Source organism: Synchiropus splendidus, chromosome 1 (assembly GCF_027744825.2).
Source record: "Synchiropus splendidus isolate RoL2022-P1 chromosome 1, RoL_Sspl_1.0, whole genome shotgun sequence".
Classification (NCBI taxonomy): Eukaryota; Metazoa; Chordata; class Actinopteri; order Syngnathiformes; family Callionymidae; genus Synchiropus; species Synchiropus splendidus.
In genome coordinates, this window is record NC_071334.1 from 35,527,593 (window position 1) to 35,551,633 (window position 24,041).

The 24,041-nt window shown below is 41.6% G+C and overlaps 1 protein-coding gene across 5 annotated transcripts in view; it reads right to left on the reverse strand.

Moving 5' to 3' along the window:
* The window catches only part of pde4ba (phosphodiesterase 4B, cAMP-specific a), a 148,448-nt gene that overhangs the window by 57,404 nt on the left and 67,003 nt on the right, over positions 1–24,041 (reverse strand). The window contains exon 1 of one of the 5 annotated variants that reach the window (XM_053881174.1): positions 7,313–7,791. The exons of the other annotated variants lie outside the window; for them this stretch is intronic. Coding sequence (XP_053737149.1) covers positions 7,313–7,413 — 101 coding nt within the window. The 5' untranslated portion in view covers positions 7,414–7,791. Of the gene's footprint in view, positions 1–7,312; positions 7,792–24,041 lie in introns of those variants that run through there. 5 annotated transcript variants of the gene reach the window in all.

Here is a 24,041-nt window from a genome sequence, read left to right on the forward strand (position 1 = left end):
CCCGCTGCGCTGGCGCCTTGGCGAGACACTGTGGTGAAAATAGTTGGATATTGGACAGACATCCAGACCAGTATTGGCAGGGGCGCCCTCTTCTGCGTCCCCATTCAGGTTCACTGATCGCGGACACACGGTCTCACGGGCAACGCTAATGCTACGACCCGGCGACAGTTAGGGACCATCAACAAATTCTAAAGCTGTCAAAGTATTAGTGAAATCTTCAACAAGGCAATGGAAAACAACCATTTTAGCAGAGAGTCATCACACAAGACAAAGGACTGACAGTTTGTACAATGATTTCGAGAATAGAATATGACTAAATGATCATTTATTTTTTATTTAATATTTCTTCAACAGCATCTAGGTAATGTGTCCAGACTGGCCCATAGTTCAAGTTAAACTGTTAAGAGACATGAGATACAGCAGACACCAGCGGCTTCTACCAGAGACGTGAAACACTGAATTTCTCATCTCTACGCTTAGTTAACTATTGTATTTAAACATAAAGAAATAATGACGTTGGAGACAAACTCCACTAATAATTTTCATCATTAAACAGTTTCAAGAGAGACTGTAGTGTCCAACTCATGGACTGGAATGAAAATGTATTCATCGAGATAATTATCGTTATGGCAGAAATTACAACATTTATTGCGATAACTTTTTTGTCCATCGTTAGTTGTCACCCAGCAAGGAACCATATTATTTGCTATGTCATCTCATGCTAGCCAACATGTCAATGTCTGCCATTCATTTTATTGTACAGTGGGCCCTCAGCCCTACATGACACGTAGCTTCCCTCAGTGAAATGTTCCGTAAACGCACGTCCTTCTTCCACACAAAGCTGCTTATCAGCCACATGAAATTCTGCGACATTCCATGTTAAACAGTAGTTTCTGTATTAATCAGTCAATTCCACGATTCAGCGATGGCGGAACTCATAAGGCCCAAGTTATCAGTTGTCGTACACATGTGTATTGACACCTGGGATGAGATTTTTGCTGTAGGCTGTCAGCAAGTCTTCATGGTAAGCCAACACATGACTGTGCGGGCGGGACTAGGGAATGGAGTGTCATCTCAAATATTCTTAGACTCTGTAGTGCGGCTTTCCTAGGACTATTCTAGGCATCAATTCATTTGTAACCTAATAAGTCCACTTTAGACATGGGAGGTATGCTGTGCTGCAATCTTCTGGAGGAGTTGAAGATCAGTGAGTTTGTTTTCAACAACTAGCATGGAAGAAATCAAACCATCCCAAATAGAAGCGCTCATCTCAAGTCAAATCATCCACCTGACATCCACAGGGAGCATTGATCACATCAGAGGGAACGGAAATAGCAGCAGGAGTTAAAGACTTACAGAACAAGAGGATGATTTCCCAACATGAATCAGATGCAGTTGCCTGAAAATAGACACTATGAAAACACCGTCTGAGAAGCCAGCATTAACACGGCAACATCTTCAAATAGCCATGAGCTTACAACAATGTATGTTTGTGAGTCTATGTTCAGTTATCTCCTCCAAAAGGACAAACACCTCCACTAAACCTTGGTCGTAAGTCAGTTATCCCAACAATTGCTGAGGGGGGCTTTCAATTTACTATAAGGTTTAAAGGACGGAAAACTTGGTGTTCTTTTGGACTTCACTATTACTTCACTTCTCTATTATGTCCTCACTTGTCTCCGGCAACATCGCATTCCTCGGATGATTTTTGTGTAGCTAAGAAGTTGACCGTTTGAGAGGATGGTTATGTCTTACTAATGTACATCAAAAACCTCTCCAACAGAACCCAATCCTGGACAGAATGGACCACACAGCATCTCTGAGGAAAACACAAAGAACTCAGAGAATCCAACTGGATACAGCGATTATTAATAGAAATCAGGTCACCAAGATAATCAGGACTTGTGCCGAGTCATTACACACGCACACACACACACGCACACACACGAAGGTTCAAATTCATCTGGCAGATGCTCTCAATTACAAGTCTTAATACACAACCAGAGTTCATACACATTCATGGACAATGCTGGACAAAGAGACTATGTTTGTCGGAAGACGGTTTAGACATTTGGCAAAATGGGACAGTCAAGATGAAAGAAAAGACAAACACAAGTCAGGGTCATTTAACAGGAGAATAGCAGGTCTCTGACGGTAAAGTTAAAATGACAGGACAGCTTTACTTGTGATGCTTAAGAGTGGAGAGTCTGTTAAAAACTAAACTTTGGATCACTGATCAAGGTTCAGTACCTTCTCTTTGGGCTGCCGACGTACAGCATATCCTACAGGTTCTTGAAACAGCACCAAACTCTGATGTATTTTATACAATAGTTTAAAGAATCGAATTTTTTACTCACACCTTCAGGCCACTCCAATTATTGTCTGTCAATCAAAAATGTTTTATACAATGGCAACATTTACTCATAAATGCCAAGATTTTCCATTTTAACTTGGCACGTCCCTGTCCTGCCAACATTCAGCACAGAAATGAAAACAAGCTGAACTTGACTGCAGTGCAAATAAACCACAAACTACAAAGTCTCACTGCACCCTGCCCATGAGCAAAGTATACACAATCCAAACCTGCAGCGAGCCAGAATTTAGGTCACCAAACTGAAAAGCCTTTTACCATTTGATAGTAGAGTGCACATATGAGCAGCCCCAGGCCTCACCATCTTCTTGGGTACTATAACACAAAAGAAGTTCTTCAACAGATACTTTTTTGTTAACATGGTTTGGAGCCATTGTATGAGCTGCAGAGACGAAATTCTATTTTAATCTCATCGTTTTTGGTCGACTGATCAATTAAAGCCGAGGTTTCATGCAGCACTGCTCATTGTTTGAGCTGAGGGAGACTCAGAGAAAAAGAGAGGGTCAAAATAGCTAAGGCTGAATCACTTCATGGACTCGTGACGGGAAAGTTTCATTAAAAAAATATATATATGAATCAAGAGACAGAAGCTCATCCCTGTTATTGCACTGGAGTGTTCAGGGCGACTGTCCAAACATGTGGTTAAGCCCTTTGTTGCAGGACATTACGTGCTCACTGGTCATGTGAGAAAAACATACTTGGAATCTAATAGGGCGATTTATTCACGCGCATTAACTCAGCATAAATGGTACACAGCCTGTGTGTGCGTGTGTGTTGGCTATGTGCCATATAATGGTTATTCTACCTTCCTACTTTCTACCACAACTCATCAACATCTGCAGCTACCTACACAAATCTCACTTTCTTCTGAGGACAGAGAATCAACATCAAGTGCACTTCTTTGATTCAATTTTAAATACATTAAATTAAAAAAAAATGACGCAACACAATTATTATCACTTTGGAAGTAGCAATACACCATTACAAGAGAAAAATAAAATCAATGAACGGTAAAAATATAATTAGTATTTTTTTTACGTGATGTACAGTATATGACTAATAGCAATAGATTAATTCAGTTACCTGAGAAATAAAACACATACAAAAATAACAAAATATTTTCTTCTCATATGAGATGACATAATATGGTTATATATAAATATCTTGTTCAAATAATGAATCTAAGTCAGTTTCACCAGGCACTTCTTCAGCTGCTCACTTTCTACATGAATGTTTAAAAGCATCAACATTATAAATATTCTTACATAAATGCAGTCAAGTCAAGTGTTAAGAGTCATCACACTGTCTGACAACTCATTGTTCTGAATTACTAAGCTTTATTTTGATCCCACTCTACTCTCTATCTTTGTAACTCATCACTTATTTGAAAAAAAATCACAACTTGTGTTATGCAGATATACTTTATACGATATCTCCATCAAGGTGTTTGTGTTTTGAAAAGTGGCCGAGGAATTTTTTAAAGGATTCCTTAACATTGAGCGAAAGGACCATTTTTGGTATTTATGCCCGAGTGCGTTTGGATCCAGGTATTTGTTTTTAAGATAGGGAGATAGTGTGTGCTGGGGGTCCTAAATCTAAAATACTGGACATTGCCGCAGTTGTTCCAACAACTAGAAATGATAAACTAAGTACATCACATGGTTTGAGTGACATCATGTCTGAATAGCAACTGTTCCCGGGTGAGTTTGAAAACTCCCTCCAATGTTCCTCATAGTTGTATCAGGACCTCACAACAACGCAACTGATGTTGATCTTATTAGAAATACTAACACATCTTCACCACAGCCAACATGAAACAGCACAACTCCTGAAAAGTTGGACAATACCAACATAAGCAACATGATCATTCTCACTCCTTCCATCCTTCACATCAATGAGATAATTCAATGTCAAGGTAGTATAAATATCATAATATCATAAAATATCATATACAAATATTTTCAAATCTTCATTTCAGAGTAACTCGAAGCTTGCAATAGACAGCCAGTGACCTCCTCCGTGTCCAGCTGAGCCCCTGGTTCGCGTGAGAAGCTGTATTTGATGTCATCCCTGAATAAGCTGTACAAAATGTTAGCGTGAGGAAAACTCGCTGTGTCAGTGACTGCCTTCATCCTTCCTTGTTTCCCAAATTTGTTCCATAGCTGTTGTTAACTAGCTCGAATAACTAATTCACCACAGGCATCATTACTGACCAATCAGCCACAGGCTCTACACATTTTCATATCATGAAATGACAAAAATATGTTTTCATCCTTGGCAGGTTTAAAAACTAAACAGTAGTCCACTAAGTGTACAAACTGAAAGCAACTGAAATATAGGTATTTGCATGTATTATACGTTTATTTGAATACTCCACTCAGTCAAAAAAAGTTAAAGTAACAACATAGGCACATTCAAAAACAACAAAAACATATTTGTTGAAGTTATGAATACAGTAAGCTGTGTTATCCTATTGTTTGTAACTATTGCAACTATTGTTTGTTAACTATGCTAGCAAGGAAAAACATTATATAATTGAATGATATAAGATATAAAGTCACATTCTGATTTGGCTTTACATTAAATAATATGCCTTCCATGTGCTAGTCTGATAATAGATAAACACCTGCGACACATGAGCTGCAGTAAGCAGCGTACAAGTTGCAGCACTCAAAAGTCAATAGAAACATTCCTCTGGAGATGACAAGTCTGCTTTGATTGTGATACTTCATGACATAAACCTTCAACTGTTCACATCTCAGCAACATACACCAACAGTCGAATAAATAAAAAATTGTTATGTTTCACTTTCATTTTGTCTTCGGACTTCCGTCTTCGTCCCATGTCTCAGCACACAGCTGGAAGCTCTGTGCCATCACCCGCCTTAGATTGCCCCTGGTTCCAGTCTATTGTACCAGACCGTCAGGATTCCAGTCTGGTAAAGGCTCCCCCACGAATGAACTCCTTGCATTCTTTAGCATCTTTGCTCTCATGTCTGAAAACCTTAGTCGCTTTACTGCTTCACAGATGTTAGCTCCTTCGGTTTGTTTACTTCCCAAGTTGGTGGGTTGGGCTCTCAGACTGGGTTTCATCACCTTTTTGAGTTTGGGTCCCTCACCTTCCAGGAGAGATGGGGCCGGGTCCCATTGAAATATTAGAACTGTATTGGAAATGTCACTCTTGCTTTAATTTGCATTAAATAACTAGATTTAATCTACATACAGATTCACTAGCCTAAACCTTGTCATATGACATGAGACCAGGTGATTGTCACCAAGAAACTTAAACCAGCACCTGAACACGACTCAAGTAATGATTAGCACATTTTACGACTTCAAATTAATCTAAAATGTCTTTTAATTACTGACGTTAACAGCAATATTTTAGCATCAAATGAATGGAAATTGCTTTTCAAGCTCTGTGGTGAACAAACAACTCACAACTTATGAACTCTTGAGCCTTGAGTCTTTTTTTTAATCAGTGAGACCCTAAAAATAGATCAAATATCATATGTGCACCTTGATAATCTCAGCACTCAACACGCATGTTTATTGAGGCAAATTCAAGGAATCAAGGATTTGCCTTATGATTGAAGGGGGTGTCTAACATCCTTGGTCTGAAAGGGGCAAAATTGTGACCAAAAACAGCTCAATTATCCAACTATGTGATCTCTTCTCGTGACTACTGTCACTCTATTATTCTTTAGTTGAAAGACTGAAAGACATAGTAGTGCCACCTAAAAGAACTAGGCTGAAGTGCATTAAAACATTTTCAGGATGCAGTGGCTCCTGGAGTGAGCTCATTGCCTTTCATAACCACTTACATGGCTCCTCTCCTTCTTGAAGGTGCAGTCAGGAAGTCACCGTGACTGAGCCGCTTTAAATAGCAATTGAAACATTGACACAGGTAGAAGGAAAGTTGAGCCATCCCATGGCTTACCTGACCCTAACTCTGTGTTTCTTTTACGACGTGACCACTGTCCAAGCATCTGGATATGCCACGGATGATGGAATATGCGCTTCAATTGAAAACCTCACATGTCGACATGCAACAGCTGAAGGCTGCCTTACAGGCCAGTAAGGACACAAAAGTCCACTTTCCCAAGGTCACTATATTGGGAGTCATGGGAGTGAGGTCTTGTTTGATTCAATTCGACTAGGTGAAAAGAAAAAAATGTGAATATGTTTATACTCTTTAAACTACTTGCGTTAGCTCCACACACGCACCAAGCGCAAGGTTAAGTCAATAGGCAAATGGCTTTACATGTAGCCTATTAGCGGTGTTAACCAAATTTGTTAGCTTTAGTGTTATGCAATGCCTCAACACACAAATAATGGCCACATTTCTGTGTTTCATTTCTGTGTTTCATTTGAGCATTAAAGTGACTGCAATACGTCAATAAGCAAATAAGTATGAACACATTGCGGTACACTGTAGCCCTGAAACCAAGTTATGCTACGCTGTCTGTCAAAATTCGTAGCATTATGTAAGCATTCAGCCAACAAAATATTCGACGGTGGACAGAGTGAACATAATACAACAAAAACAAAACATCATCAGCTTGGCAACAGGATTTGCTAACCCGACATAAGCCCTTGACTGATGTGTGAATGAAGCCTAAATCAGCAAGATTATCTTAATTAGTAATGAAAACATTAGCATTAGCATAGTGTCACACAAAAGCTACAGCAATAATGCAATAATTTGGGACAAATAAAGTGCTGATCATTCTACTCCCCTGGATTTGTCTGCTCTTCTCAAACGCCTGTCTATATTTACACTGTGGCTAAAGAAGTTGGGACAGTCCACAAACCAGCTAAACAAATCCAAAATGTTTGTTTTGAGTCATGAGCGAGTAGACTGCAGTAAAGCTTGCAGCGACACGCGTACATCAGAGTCACCAGCATCGACAGCAGTGTGAGAAATCGTGGAAGTCCTGACCTGTGAGCTCGTCCATGATTGGCGGCGTGGAGTCTCCTGATAACCTCCTCGCTGAAGTCAAAGTGAACCCTTGCTCTGGCACAGGGGGAACGCCGGTACATTGCCCCGACACACACATTCACTCACCATCCACCTAGTCGCTTCAAACACACTCCTACTATTTTGGATGATCTCATGTGTCTCCCCCCCCGCTGAGACGCTGTCCCTAAAAATTCACACCAGAAATCTATATGATAGAAATGAAAAGTTACTCAGCAAGTCAGTTTCTTCTTCATGATGGAACAAGCAGCTCCGAACACCTTGAAAACACACACGTCACGGGGCTCCTACCTCACACTCTGACACTCTCTGACTGACTGGACTTCTTTCCTCAGCTATACTTCCTCCCCATGGTGAATTGTAAGTGTGTGTGTGTGTGTGTGTGTGTGTCCTCCTCACTGCTCCCAAAGCAGAGCATTGAGACACAATTAAGTGCAGGAGTGGAATCACTGGAATGGAGTCATAATCTGTCATCACTCACAGCATCATGGTCTGAATATTATCATTTTAAATGAGAATAATCATGAGTTTGCGAGGGATGTAAGCATCCTTTTCTTAATTTGTGTGTGTGAAAGGAGGAAGAGGCGCCATCTGTTGTGATTGCGGGGGGTCACATTGTACAGTAGGAAGCACCTCAAATCCTACAGGACAGATTGCATATGGAAGATACTGTTGAGCACATAAGACAGAAGATTGTGATGTCACTAAACAGAAGGACAACAATCCAGACTATGCATTTAGAACTTAGCTTTTCTTTCATGCAGAATTGATTTCAGGGGTATAGATAAGTACAGATTTCTTTTTTCCTGTGTAATATGGATAGTCCAAAACTGGGAGTAGCTACAGTAAGTGGCGGTAAGTAGCTGATATGTGTGCACACCAACACACCAAAAGTGGGCGGGTGGGCGGTTTAGCATCAAACGTACATTTGTTATTACTCTTACAGTACAAGTGGCTCTAATCCAAACCGTTTTGAGGAAGTGTTGACCCATGTGGGATTCTGGGCTTCCTACAGTCACATCCTTTACTGGCTGTCGTGACACTCCACAGGAAAACCATTCTGAATCACATGTGCTGGAGTTGTCCATGATGACCGTCAAGACAGAGTCAGGGTTTTCCACTATGATTTAGAAAATGGACACGTATGGTGGTTTCAGTCTGTTGTCATGGGTTAAATTGGGTGCTGAAGCATCAAGATCTAGGGTCATCAGACATCTATTTTACTGCTATGCTGTGATGGTTTTCAAACATCAATTGCTTATGAGTACAGAGAGCAACACACCTTTTTGGTCGAGGAAGATAAAAAGAGGGAGGTTGAGTTGGTCTCTGCCAGTGGTTCATTCTCATACAACTCATGGCACGGCAGAACCCAAGTCAAGTACCGAGTTGATCTTTCAATAGTGCGAACCGGGTATGAGTCTCTCAGATTGTTGACCTGATTTAACATAGAGCAGCAAACTCCACAAAAAATAATACATGAGCAGCAGTAAGTTATTTTGAACAAAATTGACCATCAGGTTAGTATTATTGAGTTGATCAGAAGGATATGAACAAAACCATTTGTCAAATAGGCTTCAGCCACATAGCATGAGTTTTTAATGACTGAAAGTCAGACTCAACAGTTCAGACATACATTCAACATGTCAAAACAACACACACACTCAGTCATGTATCACTATGTTTGTGCTATAATGCGAAACGTAACCATGCAAAACAGATGACTGCTAACCTTAACCGGGACTCTGAACCAAACTTCAAACCAATTACTGCAAAATGAACTACTTTTACTGAAGTGACTGACAAAAGCTCCCCACAAATAGCATAAGGTGCCCACAAACAGGTGTGTTTCCAGGAACTGGTCCCTACAGGTATAGCTATACACGTGCAATAACAACAGAACCGGTGCTACGACATTCATCCTCTAATTAGAGTGAGCAAAAAGTGGGAAATCTGCTTCTGCAAGGCACCGAAGTCATTCAAGTTGAAAGGTTAAAGAAAACATTCAATTGCGAGGTCTGTTTTTACATCTTCATTCGTACATGAATGCTTGAGTACACTTATTGCACTTTTTCCACACTTACTATTACTGTTGTTATTATAAACATTGTGTAAAATGCTATATTTCTACTTGCATGTCACTGGCTTTACTGAAACATTTCCTCGGCACAAACTGTCCGATCAAAATTGACCTGACCTTGAAAGGAAAATGACTTTATGTATTTTACATGGGACTGATGACTAAACGCGATTTTTGGCTCTCGTGATTAATGATTTGGATATTGTGACAAACATAAAAAAATACACATAAAAATAATAAAAGATCAGTAATTGGCCAATGACACCGAATTGCAAGAATTGTACTGTAAAAGTATATGAAAAAGCACTTTAAACGAAGCACCTTACGCTGCAATGTCCCATTAAAGCCACTAGAGGGAAGTGTTCTACTACAGTATTTGCTCTTCACGATGTGAATTGCAGTGCGACGTTAGAGCTTCATGGGGAGCATTTTGTAAGTATTATAACGGCGTTTATTTGAAGTTTTATCACCGTAAATAGGGCATATGACCTAAACATTATGATAACACAGATGTTATACCCCATATGAATGTATTATACGAGGGCTATAACCACCAAACCGAACAGAAGACTGTGTCAAACGTCTCATGCTGCGGACGCAGTCGATGAGCAATATCGTAGCGACAGAGTGACGTGGTAATTGTTTTAAAATGTTTTCTCACAGCGGCACAGGCTTTTAATCAAACATCGAGGCTTCAGTGTCGAGGACTTAAGCACAGCCTGTCAAGACAGTCGCTTTAAGTGGCTTCACACTGCAGACGTGAAGAGAGAACGGACAAAAAGAACAAGAATTCTACATTAGTTAGAAAACGACGTCATTGAAAAAAAAGACGGTCGATTTATTTGGCTATTTTAGATAGGGAAATGTTCTGACATAATTTCAACCATCATTTTGTGTGTGGTTGTAGCTGAAAAGCACATGAACGTGCAGAGTCACTCTTCATGATGTGGTTGTCTGTTGATGTGCATCCTTGTCAGAGGTCTCTCAGTAGCTGGGGTTGACCTAACCCAAGAGACTCTGCTGTCTCTGTCCTGTGACGGGTGAGTTGACTTGTTGACTTGTTGTTGAGTTGATGCACATTGTTGCTAACAGCAGCACGTTTGGTCCTTTTGTGTGAGGGAGGACACTTGAGAGTTAAGAGACTTAAGAGTCACTGAACTGTCCAGCAATCTAAATACACTGCCTGGCCAAAAAAAAAAAAAAAGTTGCTGCCAAAGAAAAGGCTCATATACTCTAATATTTTGTTGGAGCGCCTTTAGCTTTGATTACAGCACGCATTCGCTGTGGCACTGTTTCGATAAGCTTCTGCAATGTCACAAGATTTATTTCCATCCAGTGTTGCAACTTTTCACCAAGATCTTGCATTGATGATGGTAGAGTCTGACCGCTGCGCAAAGCCTTCTCCAGCACACCCCAAAGATTCTCAATGGGGTTAAGGTCTGGACTCTGAGGTGGCCAGTCCATGTGTGAAAATGATGTCTCATGCTCCCTGAACCAGGCATTGTCATCTTGGAATATGCCCGTGCCATCAGGGAAGAAAACATCCATTGATGGAATAACCTGGTCATTCAGTATATTCAGGTAGTCAGCTGACCTCATTCTGTGAGCACATAATGTTGCTGAACCTAGACCTGACCAACTGCAGCAACCCCATACCCCATATTTGCTTAGTTAAATCCAGGTGGCGACTTTTTTTTTTTGGCCAGGCAGTGTATGAACTACAAAAGCACCCAGAGAGTACAAGCTCATTTCCTCCCATTGAGATTATTTTTTTAGCCAAAGACAATTGCTTTACTGTACATATATTTTCTATATATATATTTAAATATTTTAAACAGATTATTAGCAGTCATCTCAGTAGGACAGCAGGTGGTAGTAGGGTACAAAAACCCGTGTTCACAACAAAGAATAGGTGGAGAGAGGAAGGCACTGCAACTCTTGCTACACAGACTGATGAATTCTTCAAAAGGATCTGAAAGGTAATCCCAAACACCAGAATATGATCATCTGTTCCCTGTCCCTCCATCAACATTTCCTGAACTCTTCATTGAAACCTGCTCTGCAGTCATGGCAATATTGTGGTTACACAGACAGACAAACCCTGACAATCATATGACATCCGTGGCAGAGTAAGAACCACGACTCAGGGACTCACAACGTAAAAGAATGAACACTACAATGCCTGCCTTGCTAATAAATTAAGCATCCACGCTTCAGAACCTACCAAACCCAGGAGTGACGCCGGTCACAGAAATGACTGATGGGAACTTTTAGACTGGAGGATGTCGTTGTCATCGTCCTGGTCACACTCCGATCCAGAATAGTTTGAGTGAAACGGAGAAGACCAACTCAACGGCGTCACCACCGGCTTTCACTAAAGGGCAGTTAAAGTCACCTCTTTTGGAGAAAATGTAGATCCATAGCTATGATTCAGCAGTTTTCCAAAGCTAACAAGCGAACATACAATCCTCACGTCCGGATTCCTCCAGGATGTTCCTCCCTCTGGTCTGGCTGCAGATCATGTCTGCTAGACCAGTGCAGGTCACATTTCATGGATGATCTCTGATCCCCCAGACTCAAGTAACCAATTTGCCAGTAAGTACCTTAGCTACATTAAGACAATCCTCACCCGTAAAAATGTGCAAGCCAATCCAAACAATTTTCCAAACTCATTCATGAGTTTGACCATTTTAAGGAATGACATCCCTCATCATTTCACTTCATGAAAACCGAAGCAAGTGTAGAAAAGCCCTTACCATAACCATAACCTACAACAATAGCGCATCGCCGGGAGTCATCAAACTGCCTCCCCTCTCACCCCATCCATGTCACAACATCGAGCAGAGAGGAGTCTGATTACATACACACGCTTAACATGGAGATGAAGACAATGACAACAGCTCCCAGCAGCTCTCCGACACACAATCTCTCTGCACTCAAAAGGCAACACACTTTTTCAGAAGCTTTCGAAAGAGTCTGAGTGCGAGTCTCAGGTGACACATGAAGAGTAGACCGACATGAAGTGTGTGTTTATAAAAACATGCCTTTGTTCTTATAGGTTTGCGTGTATGTATGTGAGCTGAACACTGTGCATGTGAGTTCTGATATGCATTTTGTGTGCTGCGCATATGACAGTATGTTGATACTTGAGACTATGTTTATGCAAATGTGTCATTGTGGAGTGCCCAGTTATATGTAAGTGAGTGTGCTTTTGTGTGTCTGAAAGGGTTATTCTTTGTATGCCAAAGCACTTGCGGTGATAAACGTTCATGTCAAACTGGAACACAGAGGAGATGGTGAGTGTAATTGTGTCTCTGTGCTCACATCCGGCATTTTAGGTGGGCAGCATGGGCCCACGTGAAAAACAAAAAAGGATGGCGGTGCACATTTTTTGCATTTGTAATGTATAACTGTTTTAATAAAAATAAATATATGGAAAGAAGAGGTAATGTGTTTTTGGGGGGATATAAATTCAGAGTGATTTTGTGTGTAGTGGTTACACAGTATATACTCTAGCTATAGTGGGGGCAGCACAGTGGAGCAGAGTTAGCCGTGACAAAAAGGCAGCAGGGGATCGAGCAAGATTTTAAATTGAGAACACCACATCTCTTTACATGAGACAGAAGAAAAAGACGTCAAACCAGTGAGGTGAGAGACATAACCATGGCAACGTGGTTCCGCCAATCAGCTGTGACCTTATGGTAAGCCCAGAGAATAATTATACACGTGAGGAGTTGACACCATCGTATGACATGTCGCCATACCGTCACACCTTTCGCTAGTTCAAACATTTAAGATCTGGAGATCATTGGACGAAACTCTGCATATCTGCTCGCCAACAAGAAGAAGGAACAACAAGAGCAGAAATCCCTGACGTGTTCAGATTTATGTGGTCGCTGATGTTTGCTGGTCACATTGGAGCCAGAGAGGAGATGATTTAGTCTGGAAGAAAGTCAAAATCACAGGGCAGCCTTTTCATGGGGGATTAGATGGCGAAGAGGACAGTGGGAGGAGAGGGGAGCCGAAATGAGGAGGAGATTAGAGAGTATAAAGGGAGAGGAGAGCGCAGGGAAGAAGCTCTGCACTGCTGTGAGGGGAACGTCGGTCTATTTTTATTTTATCATTTCCTACCTTCTTGACTTCTGTAAGACATGACTGTAAAAATTAGACTTTTTTTAGCAGGGAAGAACTTTCAAAGGCACCAACTAGCACATGGGAATACATGAATGTTTGGCAGGAATGATCCAATACATGGTCCCCTACAGTTGTATCATGGGAGAATTGGACATGAATTGGACCACACACAACGAGGGATTCGATTAAATCAGATTGTTTCTTGTATGTAGTATGTGCGCTATCTTGCTCATTATAATGTTAGCTTTCATTCATAGACAAACAGCTATTTCTTCCTGTATTCTGTGTCTACAAGTTTCCTCCTGGTTTGTCAAATCACCTCAGCCAGCCTCACTGCTTCAACATGAATGTTGGATGTGGACCAAAGTGGAGCAAAAAGCGTCATCCTGTGATTGGCTCCTTCCTCTTGTGCAACCAGGCCCAGACGAATTGCGGTGCAAATGACACCAGCACCAGAATCTTGTCCTCGATGTGGACAAAACCAAGAGAGGTTGTGATTGACTTCAAGAGGTCTGAACATTCACTAGCGCCTCTAACCAGTGACAGGACGGCTGAGGACGGAGTCAACACAGTAAAGTACTTGATGATGTACTTGAATCTGGCAACACAATATCCCATTCAGTGGCGGCTGGTGAAACATGACGTATAATTTAACACAAACAACAGCAAAACGGCAGATAGTCATTCTTATGCCGTTTCATACTACCCTGAATTTAATTTATAATTGTAATTCTGTAAAATATCCAGCCATAAATGAATATTAAATGTAACATACAATGTATGTTGAATTAAAAAACAATTGAAGTTAAAAGGCGAAAATGACAAAAAAAATAAATTTATTTATTTTGAACGTTAATAGTGTGTGAACATTAACATCCAGCATATTCATTTTCAGTTTTCTTAAAACTATATATATATATATATATATATATATATATATATATATATATATATATATATATATATATATATATATATATATATATATATATATATATATATATATAGTTGTTGTATATTTGGTTATCAGGACTGCGATTTGTACCTTGGCCTTCATTTCAGTATATCTTTCAGTAAAGCAGAGTGAAATACACACCATCGCAGTGCGGACCAACTATTCTACAGGTTAGCATTGAAGTGGCAGTGGTAGAATGTAGGAATGATTGTTGATAAATCGTGGTCAGAGGTCTTATGCTACTCAAAAACATAAACATTTCCAACTATTCACTGTACGTATTTAGTGTACTGATGTCTTCGACCCCTTGTGATGACTTGACCCATACCCCCACCAGCACCACTGCTGTTATCTAAAGGACACAGTAACAACATTCACCATACAAAACACCATGACCTCCACCCTTTGGATCCTGCAGAGTCAAAAGACAAGATGGCCAGAAGAACACTGACTCATGGCCTTGAATGCCCAGTACAAACATCATCACAGCCCCCCTTAAACATCATATTCTTCAGATTATGAACTTGGAAAAGACAGAGAAACTTATGCTGCAAGCCCGTGTACCGTAGCTAGACTCACAAGAGACAGTTTCAGGAGAACCATAAATTCCATGGAGGTGCTTCATTTATTAAAAATTACAGTTCTGGGTCATGGGCAGGAGATTATCGTATTCATAGAGCAATGACCAGGTTTATCTAGGCACCGAATGATAAAAAATAGAGGTACCACATTTTTAAAAATTCTTAACTTCTTAATCCAAATAAAGCAGAACCATGATTTGATAGCTGAACCTATTTCATTTGATCATGAAATAGGTTCAGCTGCTCTGCTTGCTGTCCTCACCATCTCCACGATGGCCATCGGTGTCACGGCCTGACAACAGCAGCTCACCATCGACCAGTCAGTTCAATTTCCTCCTGGCTCCCCGCAGAACGCTGCATTGATCACACTTCAGATGGTGCCTCACAAGGCAAAACCTCTAGTCCCAACACAGAAACAAATCCATACTCAGCTGCTTCTCTAATCAAAACAGTGTCGGTGAGAAGAAGCAGAGGAGTTTTGAATATTCGGTTGTGTCCATGATGGTGACAGTGCAGATGCTTTGTTCAAGAACAACATTGATAGCTCTGATTGACAGAGACAAGCTGGAGCGAAGGTGGACACTTGTCCTGAAGTGTTCAAACGCCAGGCTTTCCGCTACAATCATAGTGTAACCATTATAGTGCTTTTCAGCTGTCCTTGGATTTTGAAAATTCTCAGCTCCATGCGCCGATGACGTCACTTGATGTTGGATTTCCAGGTCGGACGGTGGCAGAATTCTCACCATGCCAAGTTCACAATCCAAGAAAGTACGTAGAAGTTTGCAATTTGTGAAATACACCACAGGAAACACATACACATTCCGCAAACGCACATTTATCAAGAAGCAGCTTATATTTGGACAACGCACGCTTCTGAATAGCTTGACTATGACGTCTTTCCCAGCTCAGACTTCCCACTACTGAGGTCATGGGAACTCATCACGCAAGACTAGCGTTTTTATTGCTTATCTTTGCTTCCTCGTTCTTAGGGGTAGAAGGGCTGTAATCGGTAAGGGCACTCCTGCAATTCCAAAAAAATCCCAGCAGAACGCCTACGACAGCTTCCAGCATCTCCATTTCATTCTGATCAATATCTTCTTCACCAGCTGCCTTCATCGTCTTGCGAAACTCATGCTCATCTAAACCTCTCTACCAGTTTCACTGTGAGACGTGCTGAGTAGATGATGTGGCACAACTCAACGTGACATCGTCTCCTTGAACTTTCTGCCAAAAATCTTCTTGGTGTCACTGAAGACCGAGCCACGCTGGATTCATCTCCATGTCCAAAAAAGAATAAGAAAAAAAATCGTAAAAAGTGGTTTGTCACTACTGCTATTTTTAAACAACTAAGTGGAGCAGCATTGCAGAAGGTCACAATGTTTGACAGACCCATCACAAACTTTTCCATCACAATATCTCTACGAAGCTGACAGCTGTCACACGGGGGCTCTCTTTTTCTCTTGTACTGGCATTTGGACTCTCAAAGAGAATCTATTTATTTATGCTCTTGTTGCAGCGCTTAAATGAATCAAATCATTTGAATCACCAACAAATTACGACTCTTTATTTTTCAATGTGCCACAGTGGTAAATAGTTCTCTATAAAAAATGAAATGTCTATATTGGTTCAAACTAAACCACATAGTTGAAGGGACTCTTTCCAGTAAGTGGACCCCACTGGTGCTGCCCTTTTTCAACAGCAATTTTATGGACACAATTTCCTTCCTGGTATAGTGCGAGTGGAGAGTGTCGTCAGTTTGGTATAGGATCGGCTCCTCTGAGTCTGAGAACACGATTCTCAGACAGAAAAGGGCTTTTAATGTCTTGTCCATGTTCGAGATGAGCCGAGCAAGTATTTTGAGCTTTGTGGCATGACTGAAAGAATACGACTGGGCAAAACATTGCTTCCTCTTCAGGTTGCCAGGTCTCTTTCCCAGGTGAGAAACTAGGCCACCCAAAGTATATATATGCATCACAAGAAATCATTGAAACATCACTGTCTCCTGGAGACTGTGAAGCAGGTCACACTGAAAACAGCAGAATCACAAAACACATCAAATGATCTTGTTTCTTATTACAGTAATGTCCTAAAGACTGCACATAATTCCATTAGATGAAGCGGACTAAATGTGGTTTTCGGTGCCACTGACATCACTGATGATGACATCCTGGTCTTTCCAAGCCTTCTATTGTGCTGGCGGACTCTTGGAGACACAAGAGTTTGGAGAGTCATTCAACAACGCCGCAGGCAAACTCTCTCACGCACACAGCGTGAAACCTGAGAGGAGGAATCGGACACCAGCACCTGCTCCACACACAGGAACCTCGTCTCCAGCACACAAACACAGAGGAGGTTCTACCTGACAATGGCATTGAGAGAGCCGTGAAATCGACCCGATGACGGCACCACATGGCTGGCGACAAGAGGGAACCGACGTCATACAGGTTGTTTACAAATGACAATCATCAGCGAGTCTTTCAGCAGCTCTGCCACACGGGAGAGTTTCTTATCACTCCTGCACGCCTCCATTTTCTGATCCAATCTTCTCCCAGCTTCTCTCTTTCACTCAATCAACTAGTGTGACCTAGTAGCTTAGCCTTTTCTTCTCCTGTTGTATTATTTAGGAAGAATGTGTGGGGGATGTTTGAGATGACGTCCGGCGAGAATACCAGACAGATTTGAGGCAGGAACTCCACCTAGATATCACTACACTTCATATGAGTGGTATCTGATTCATTCATTTCATAAAAAGAGATTTTCTTCAGTTTTCAGTTTGTGACCTATGAAGCTGATACACTTTGTGAACTTGTGTCTGTTCTTTCTTTGGTTTCTATATCAGAGAAGAAGCTTGTGGTCAGCTGGTCAAGCACAAGACGTGCCTCTGCTCCAGCCAGCACTGCAGCATAACTCTGGTATCTGAACCAAATGGAAGCTCAACCTTGACAGCTGAAGGAGACAACAGGCGCTCAAAACACCCAGAGGACATGGTGGGCCAGCTTGAGTCATGCTCTACATGTTTTCCAAACCATCCCAGAATATCTAAAGACACAAGACAAAACAGTGAAAACTGCGATTGGAGAAACCATGAGAGAAGAATCGAAGCAAAACCAAAAAGAATGATTTATGAGCCGGATAACACCGAGTCCAGCTGAGTCACTGACTGCACACTTTCCTAAATGAACAGCTGTGAGGGTAACAATGACACACTGTTAACAAGCTCAGATTAATGCAATTATGCTGCAGCAGTTCGGAAAAGTTGACCGTGTGTCTGATTAGAGAGGAAATCTTCCTTGATGTCAGATATTGAAGAAGGGTGATTATTGTTGCTGGGCAGTGTGATTCCTAGTGCAAGTTGCCATCTGTCACATCAAAGAGTTTTAATATGCAGTGTTCCAAGGACAGCGTTTATTGAGCACACCGCTATGATACATCTGCATATTGCACCATCAAATCTGACGCTCCCCACAGCATTTATGTTTCTCACCACTTGCCTTTCCAGAGCAAATGACATTTTTTTAGTACGTACATGTAAAATGGGGATTGTGAAGTCAGCCATTCCCTCAGCAGCGCAGTGTGACATCATACCTTGTCAAGTGGGTTTCTGAGGTTCATTGTATATCTGCAGTCACTGACCGCCCTGTCTTAAATTTTCAATGGTTCACCAGTTTTTTTTTTGTTTGGTTGTTTCTGTTCAGAATTTTCCTTTTTATGGCTTATAATGTGATTCAGTCTTTTGTATTTCATGTGAGCAATGTGGGTCTATTTTGGTACCTGCACTTGGGGTATCCGCACTTTGGTTTTCTCAAGCTTCACATATGGCACACAGCTGGAGCTAATCCTGAACCACCTGCTGGAGACGGGTCTTTATATTTCACCCAATTCCGGTCTAGTGTGCCAGATCACCGAGTTTCCACACTGGTTAAGAACACACTTGTACTCTCTTGCTGTTTTGGACTCTTGGAAGTTATTACTTTGTATTATTTGTCTTGGGGCCTGAGCCTTTTAGTTGGATTCTTTTGCTTCGCCATGTGTTGTTCTGATATCCACGTGTGCTTTTGATTTTCAGATTTCTACTCCCTTGGTTGCTTGTTTGTTATCTCCCCCGGTTCGGTTGGACGTTTTGGATTTTGGAAAATTGAGACATTTGGACTTTTTTTTTATGAGTTCTGAGATCTAGTAGTACAAGAATCAATATTTTTCATTTTATTGTTGGACCCTGCAGCCAGTATATATTTTATTTTTTTGTATCTGCAATCACAGCATTCAGCTTTTTTAGCAGTTTACATCAATGTGATCACAGCATACGACCTTGACTTGTTGTGTTTCTTTAGTGGTGTATAAAATTATGACAATATTAACTTCTCATCAGAAATCTAACGATCATCAAGGTAACAGAACCGTGGCTATATATGATTCACTTGTAATAATCCTGCCTCAGCGTCTTCGATACTGAGGCAGGATTATAGCTGAGAATAGTTATGGATTGTTTAAAAAGTGAAGAATATCCAACTCACATGTGTTCTAACAAAGCAGGGATGGGAAACAACCTTCAATCACAACAGTGAGGAAGCTACTAATGGACCAGTGTCAGTGAAATTGATATTTTTTATCAATATAAAAATATACAATGGCTGACTGAAGTCACAATTATGACAACCACATGGCTAGATCTTGACGCAGCAGACTTCTCGCCAGCATGTGGTCTCCAAAATAGTTTTTTCACATCAAGAATACACAGCATGTGTCACCCCCACTGTAGGAGGTTGGCAGGAGTTTACCGTCCACGTAATCCCGTCTGCGAGTAAAGCAACTTGGTTTTTTTTCTTTTTTCCCCTCATTTATTCTTGCTGGTAAAAAAGGGACAGAAGGAATATGGAGATCAGCCCAGACGGTCTGACAGACTGTTGGCATCTTTGCTCATATTTGTCAGCCGAGAAGATGCGCTCCTGTCTGCTGCTGCTGCCACCCATAAACCAACATCGCTCTTGAAGCTGCTCAAAAAGGACCTGGAGGTTTTGACCACCAAAGCATGACCATGATCACATAGATCGAGAAGCAGCATAGACTGGTAAATGAATAGATTTGTCAACTGGCTCAGACTTTTCTTCACCACCACACACTGATCCAGAGTCCTAGTAGCTGACAGTGGAAACCAGGCCGTTAGCTAGGATTTTGAGACGAGGTGTCCTAATGTCTGATTGGTGACAATAAAAACGCTACTTTTGGATCATGAGAAGTAAAGCTCTCCTCCTATCTCCAGCAGTCGTCAACAGTCCATCTCTTCATATGTCGGGCCAGTCCGGATGCGTGACTTTAGCTCATTGGGTAACACACACCGATCATTTAGTTATGAATACTTTTTCTTTGAAAACCACCATAATAGTAATGTCTACTTCCATGATGCGTTACGCGTTATTTTGACATTTTCACTTTGCTTTATTACATTTAATCATGATCTTGCAATGCAAACTCGGGAGGGTGACAATTCTCCCGTCAACTGACCTCATCGGGGGGCAGAGCTGGGAGTTGTCCAAAAAAAACCTCTCTCCAATCTGTCCTCACCCCGTCCGTCTCTTCATATGTCCGGTCAGATGCACGACTTCAGTCCCTGAGCAGTGGACTTCAGTTACCATACCATTAATCACGTGAGATTATTATTTGGAAGGCATGGCGTTGCTCATTTAAGAGATGACAGCACGCCTCTCTCTGGCTAAAAGCCTGCTTATTCAACTGATATCTAACGACTGTGATGTGGATCACGGTGACATTTTGTCCGAAAACAAATATGGCGGCTGCCATGGCAAAGCCACCAGTCTAGTGGCGCGTGAAAATCTGCAATTTTGATCTAATTCCGTGAAATTAGGGCGATGGCACTATGGCACCAATCACTTGGGATGTCCTGCTGAAAAAAACAGGGCATTCTATTTCTCAATATTGTTTGTTTAGAGCATCCATCAGGACACCCAGACGCCCCTCGAGGCAAGATACTGGTGGAAAAAAACTAAGATGGTCCTGGTCATTCCCACAAAATACTTTGCTGGCCTCTGGTCCAAAGGTGTACAAAATGTAAAAATCCTTCTCATTGAGTTCAAAGCCACACACAACCTGCAGCAGCTACAATCCAACCCAACAGACGACTTGAACTGGCCAACGGGAACACAAGTGTGAAACTCTGCTGGGAGTGGACTCAGGTGTGACACAACCAAAACTGCAACTATGAACTTGCTAAAGCTGCAGCAAAATTCCTGAAGCACTGACGGCAGGAGTGGATTGCAGTTCACCTGTTGCAGACCCTGAGTAAGGTATTAAGAGGCTCACAGACCTCGGTTGATACAAAACGGAGCCTCATTGGTGCAGATAATCTGTGTGTGTGATAATCAAAGATGACAGGCCCCTCCTCACTGCCTGACCTTCCGCAGTGACCAGGAAAAATGTCTGTCAATGCTACTAAACGTCACCATATCCACGGAGGTTTTTGAATCGCCAGCGTTTGATATCTGAGTGTCTGTCGTCGCTGCATGCTGATGAACAATAGATGCCAGCGAGTCAGCGAGCTAATCATTTTGACCAGTGACATTGGTGCTTGTTCCTGCTGCACGCTCACTGCCCCGACTTGTACACAAGATGTTGGCAGATGGCAAGCCAGCCATGGCCAGGGCTCAGTCCCTGGTGACACCAGAGAACTGCCAGCGGGCTGCACATTGCCACAGCAAGGCTTTTTAGACTAGATGTGCTGCACAAAAAGACAAACCGGGTCAACATTAAACACACAAGCAGGAGCCCAGACCTACAGTCATTTTTCATCCTGGCCCCCCATGCCACTTTTCTAGGACAGAGGTTGTGAAAACAAGTGAACTTTTGCGAGAAATGAACCAAGCTAAAATTCAGTTGATAGAAACTAGGGCTTTGGAGTGAAAAAATATTGCAATTAATGTGACAAATTAGAGACGGTTGAGAGAAAGCTGGTTCCAGATGCTGAGGTTCGGACTCAGTGGTTAATCAGAGCTGCAGATGCAAATTAACTAGTTACACTTACTAATTTGAACGAATGAGGAAGAATCCCTCAACAAATCAAGGCCCTCTCACGCTACAGACCCAGGCCCAGGTCAAAGTCTGTTTTGTTCCAATATCTAAGATCTGTCTTCAGTTCAAAGGCAGAGTTGGATCTAGTCCAGGACTTCACTCCTTAATAATAATGTACATACAAATCCATATATATATATATATATATATTTCGATATTTAACAGCGCTGGTCAATGGGATAACCCCCCTAAAAAGTACAGCCTTAAATACAGAACATGAGATTTGACAACTGAAAAAATAAAAACCTGAACCCATCGACTCAGTCTTTCTCACAAGTGGCCAAATGTTTCAACATAAAGTCCATGTCAGAACATGTCAAACCAGAAAAGCCTTTGCAAAGATTGAAAGAACTCCTGACTCCACTTTGTCTTGTGCTGGCACGGTAACCATGGCTGAAATGAGGAGCCATAACCAAATTATCAAGAGTCAATTCAGTTTTCTCCGCTGGCCGAAGAAAGATAATTGGTGCTGAGAGAGGAAATGATGTTTGTGTAGTGAGTGTGCGTGTTTGTCTGGTTGAGGGCACACACGCCATCAATGTTGTCTAGTTCATAAATTACAGCGGGACAAAGCTGCATCGTTTTGTCCGGCCCAATTCATTTTCAATTACCATCCTTAATTCTGATCTGTTAAACAATTAATGTGCCAGTCTGGCTGTGATTTTTAAAGTCCTCATGCAAGATCAGTGTCGCCGTGAATGAAGAAGCTTTCTGAAGCAAATACCCACAACTGTCATTGCTCATCACAGTCCTTAATCCTTATTTTACACAAGAATAAGGTGGATGACTGATCAGTGAGCAGCAGTTTCACTGCTAAAATCAATGATTAAAAGGATGAAATGGATCTGCTATAAAGCCATACTGTACTGCGATGACACATGGATGACGATTTTTGAACTGGACATTGCAACAGTATTGGACTCATGACGGTAAGGACAAAGGCTAGGATGGTAAAAAGGACTAAGAAATAGGAGAATGAGGGAATGAAGGATGAATGTGGAGACAATGTGGTGCCGCTGTAAAGGATGATTGAGAGGAGGGAACAGATGGAAATAGAAATAAATTACAAAAAAAAGTACATGGAAAGGCTTAAAAATATGTGAGGAATGGATAAAGGAAGATGCCAATTAAAAGCAGTAGGAAGTGACAAATGATATCAGGAAAATGAAGGACGATACCGAGAAACTTAAGAGAGAAGGGAGTGACAAAAGGAAGCAGGAAGGAGTGGGAGAAAAAGGAAGGGAAATACAAACTCTTAAAATGTGATTTGGTAAATATTTGCACCTGACTTGTTGTTTCCAGTGACAAAATAACATCAAGCTGTCAAGCAAGTCACACTAAAAATGTTGGGTCCAGCTACCAGGGGTCTACAGTTTGTGGAAAGTCAGAAGCAAAAAAGACTGTGACGCCACCCTCTCGGTGTCAATCCGATTGATTGGTTAACATGCCGCAAGTGTTTGCCAATTTTTCAACTTGAGCATTTAATACTACGGATGTTGCTTGAAATGTGTCCCAACAAACACCATCAAGCTCAAGGGTCTGAACAACCCTCAGGAGTGACACACACACTTCCATCACAACACCATCATTTCTGCTTTGTTACCATGGTGACTGAGTGGCAGCTGTCTCCATGGACAGAATATGACAAAGCCCCACCCTCTGCATGACTCTACCATCCCTGTAATCACAAACACATTGTTTGTCAAGAAGGAAACACACATAGGCCATTTGTCACACACTCATGCGGTGAGCGATTGTCTCCAGGAGAGCTGGAGGGTCACAAGGAGCACATCACCCCTTGTTTGCTGCTGGACTCCATAGGGACCAGATGTCACGTTGGCCCACTTAGATGATGTCGAC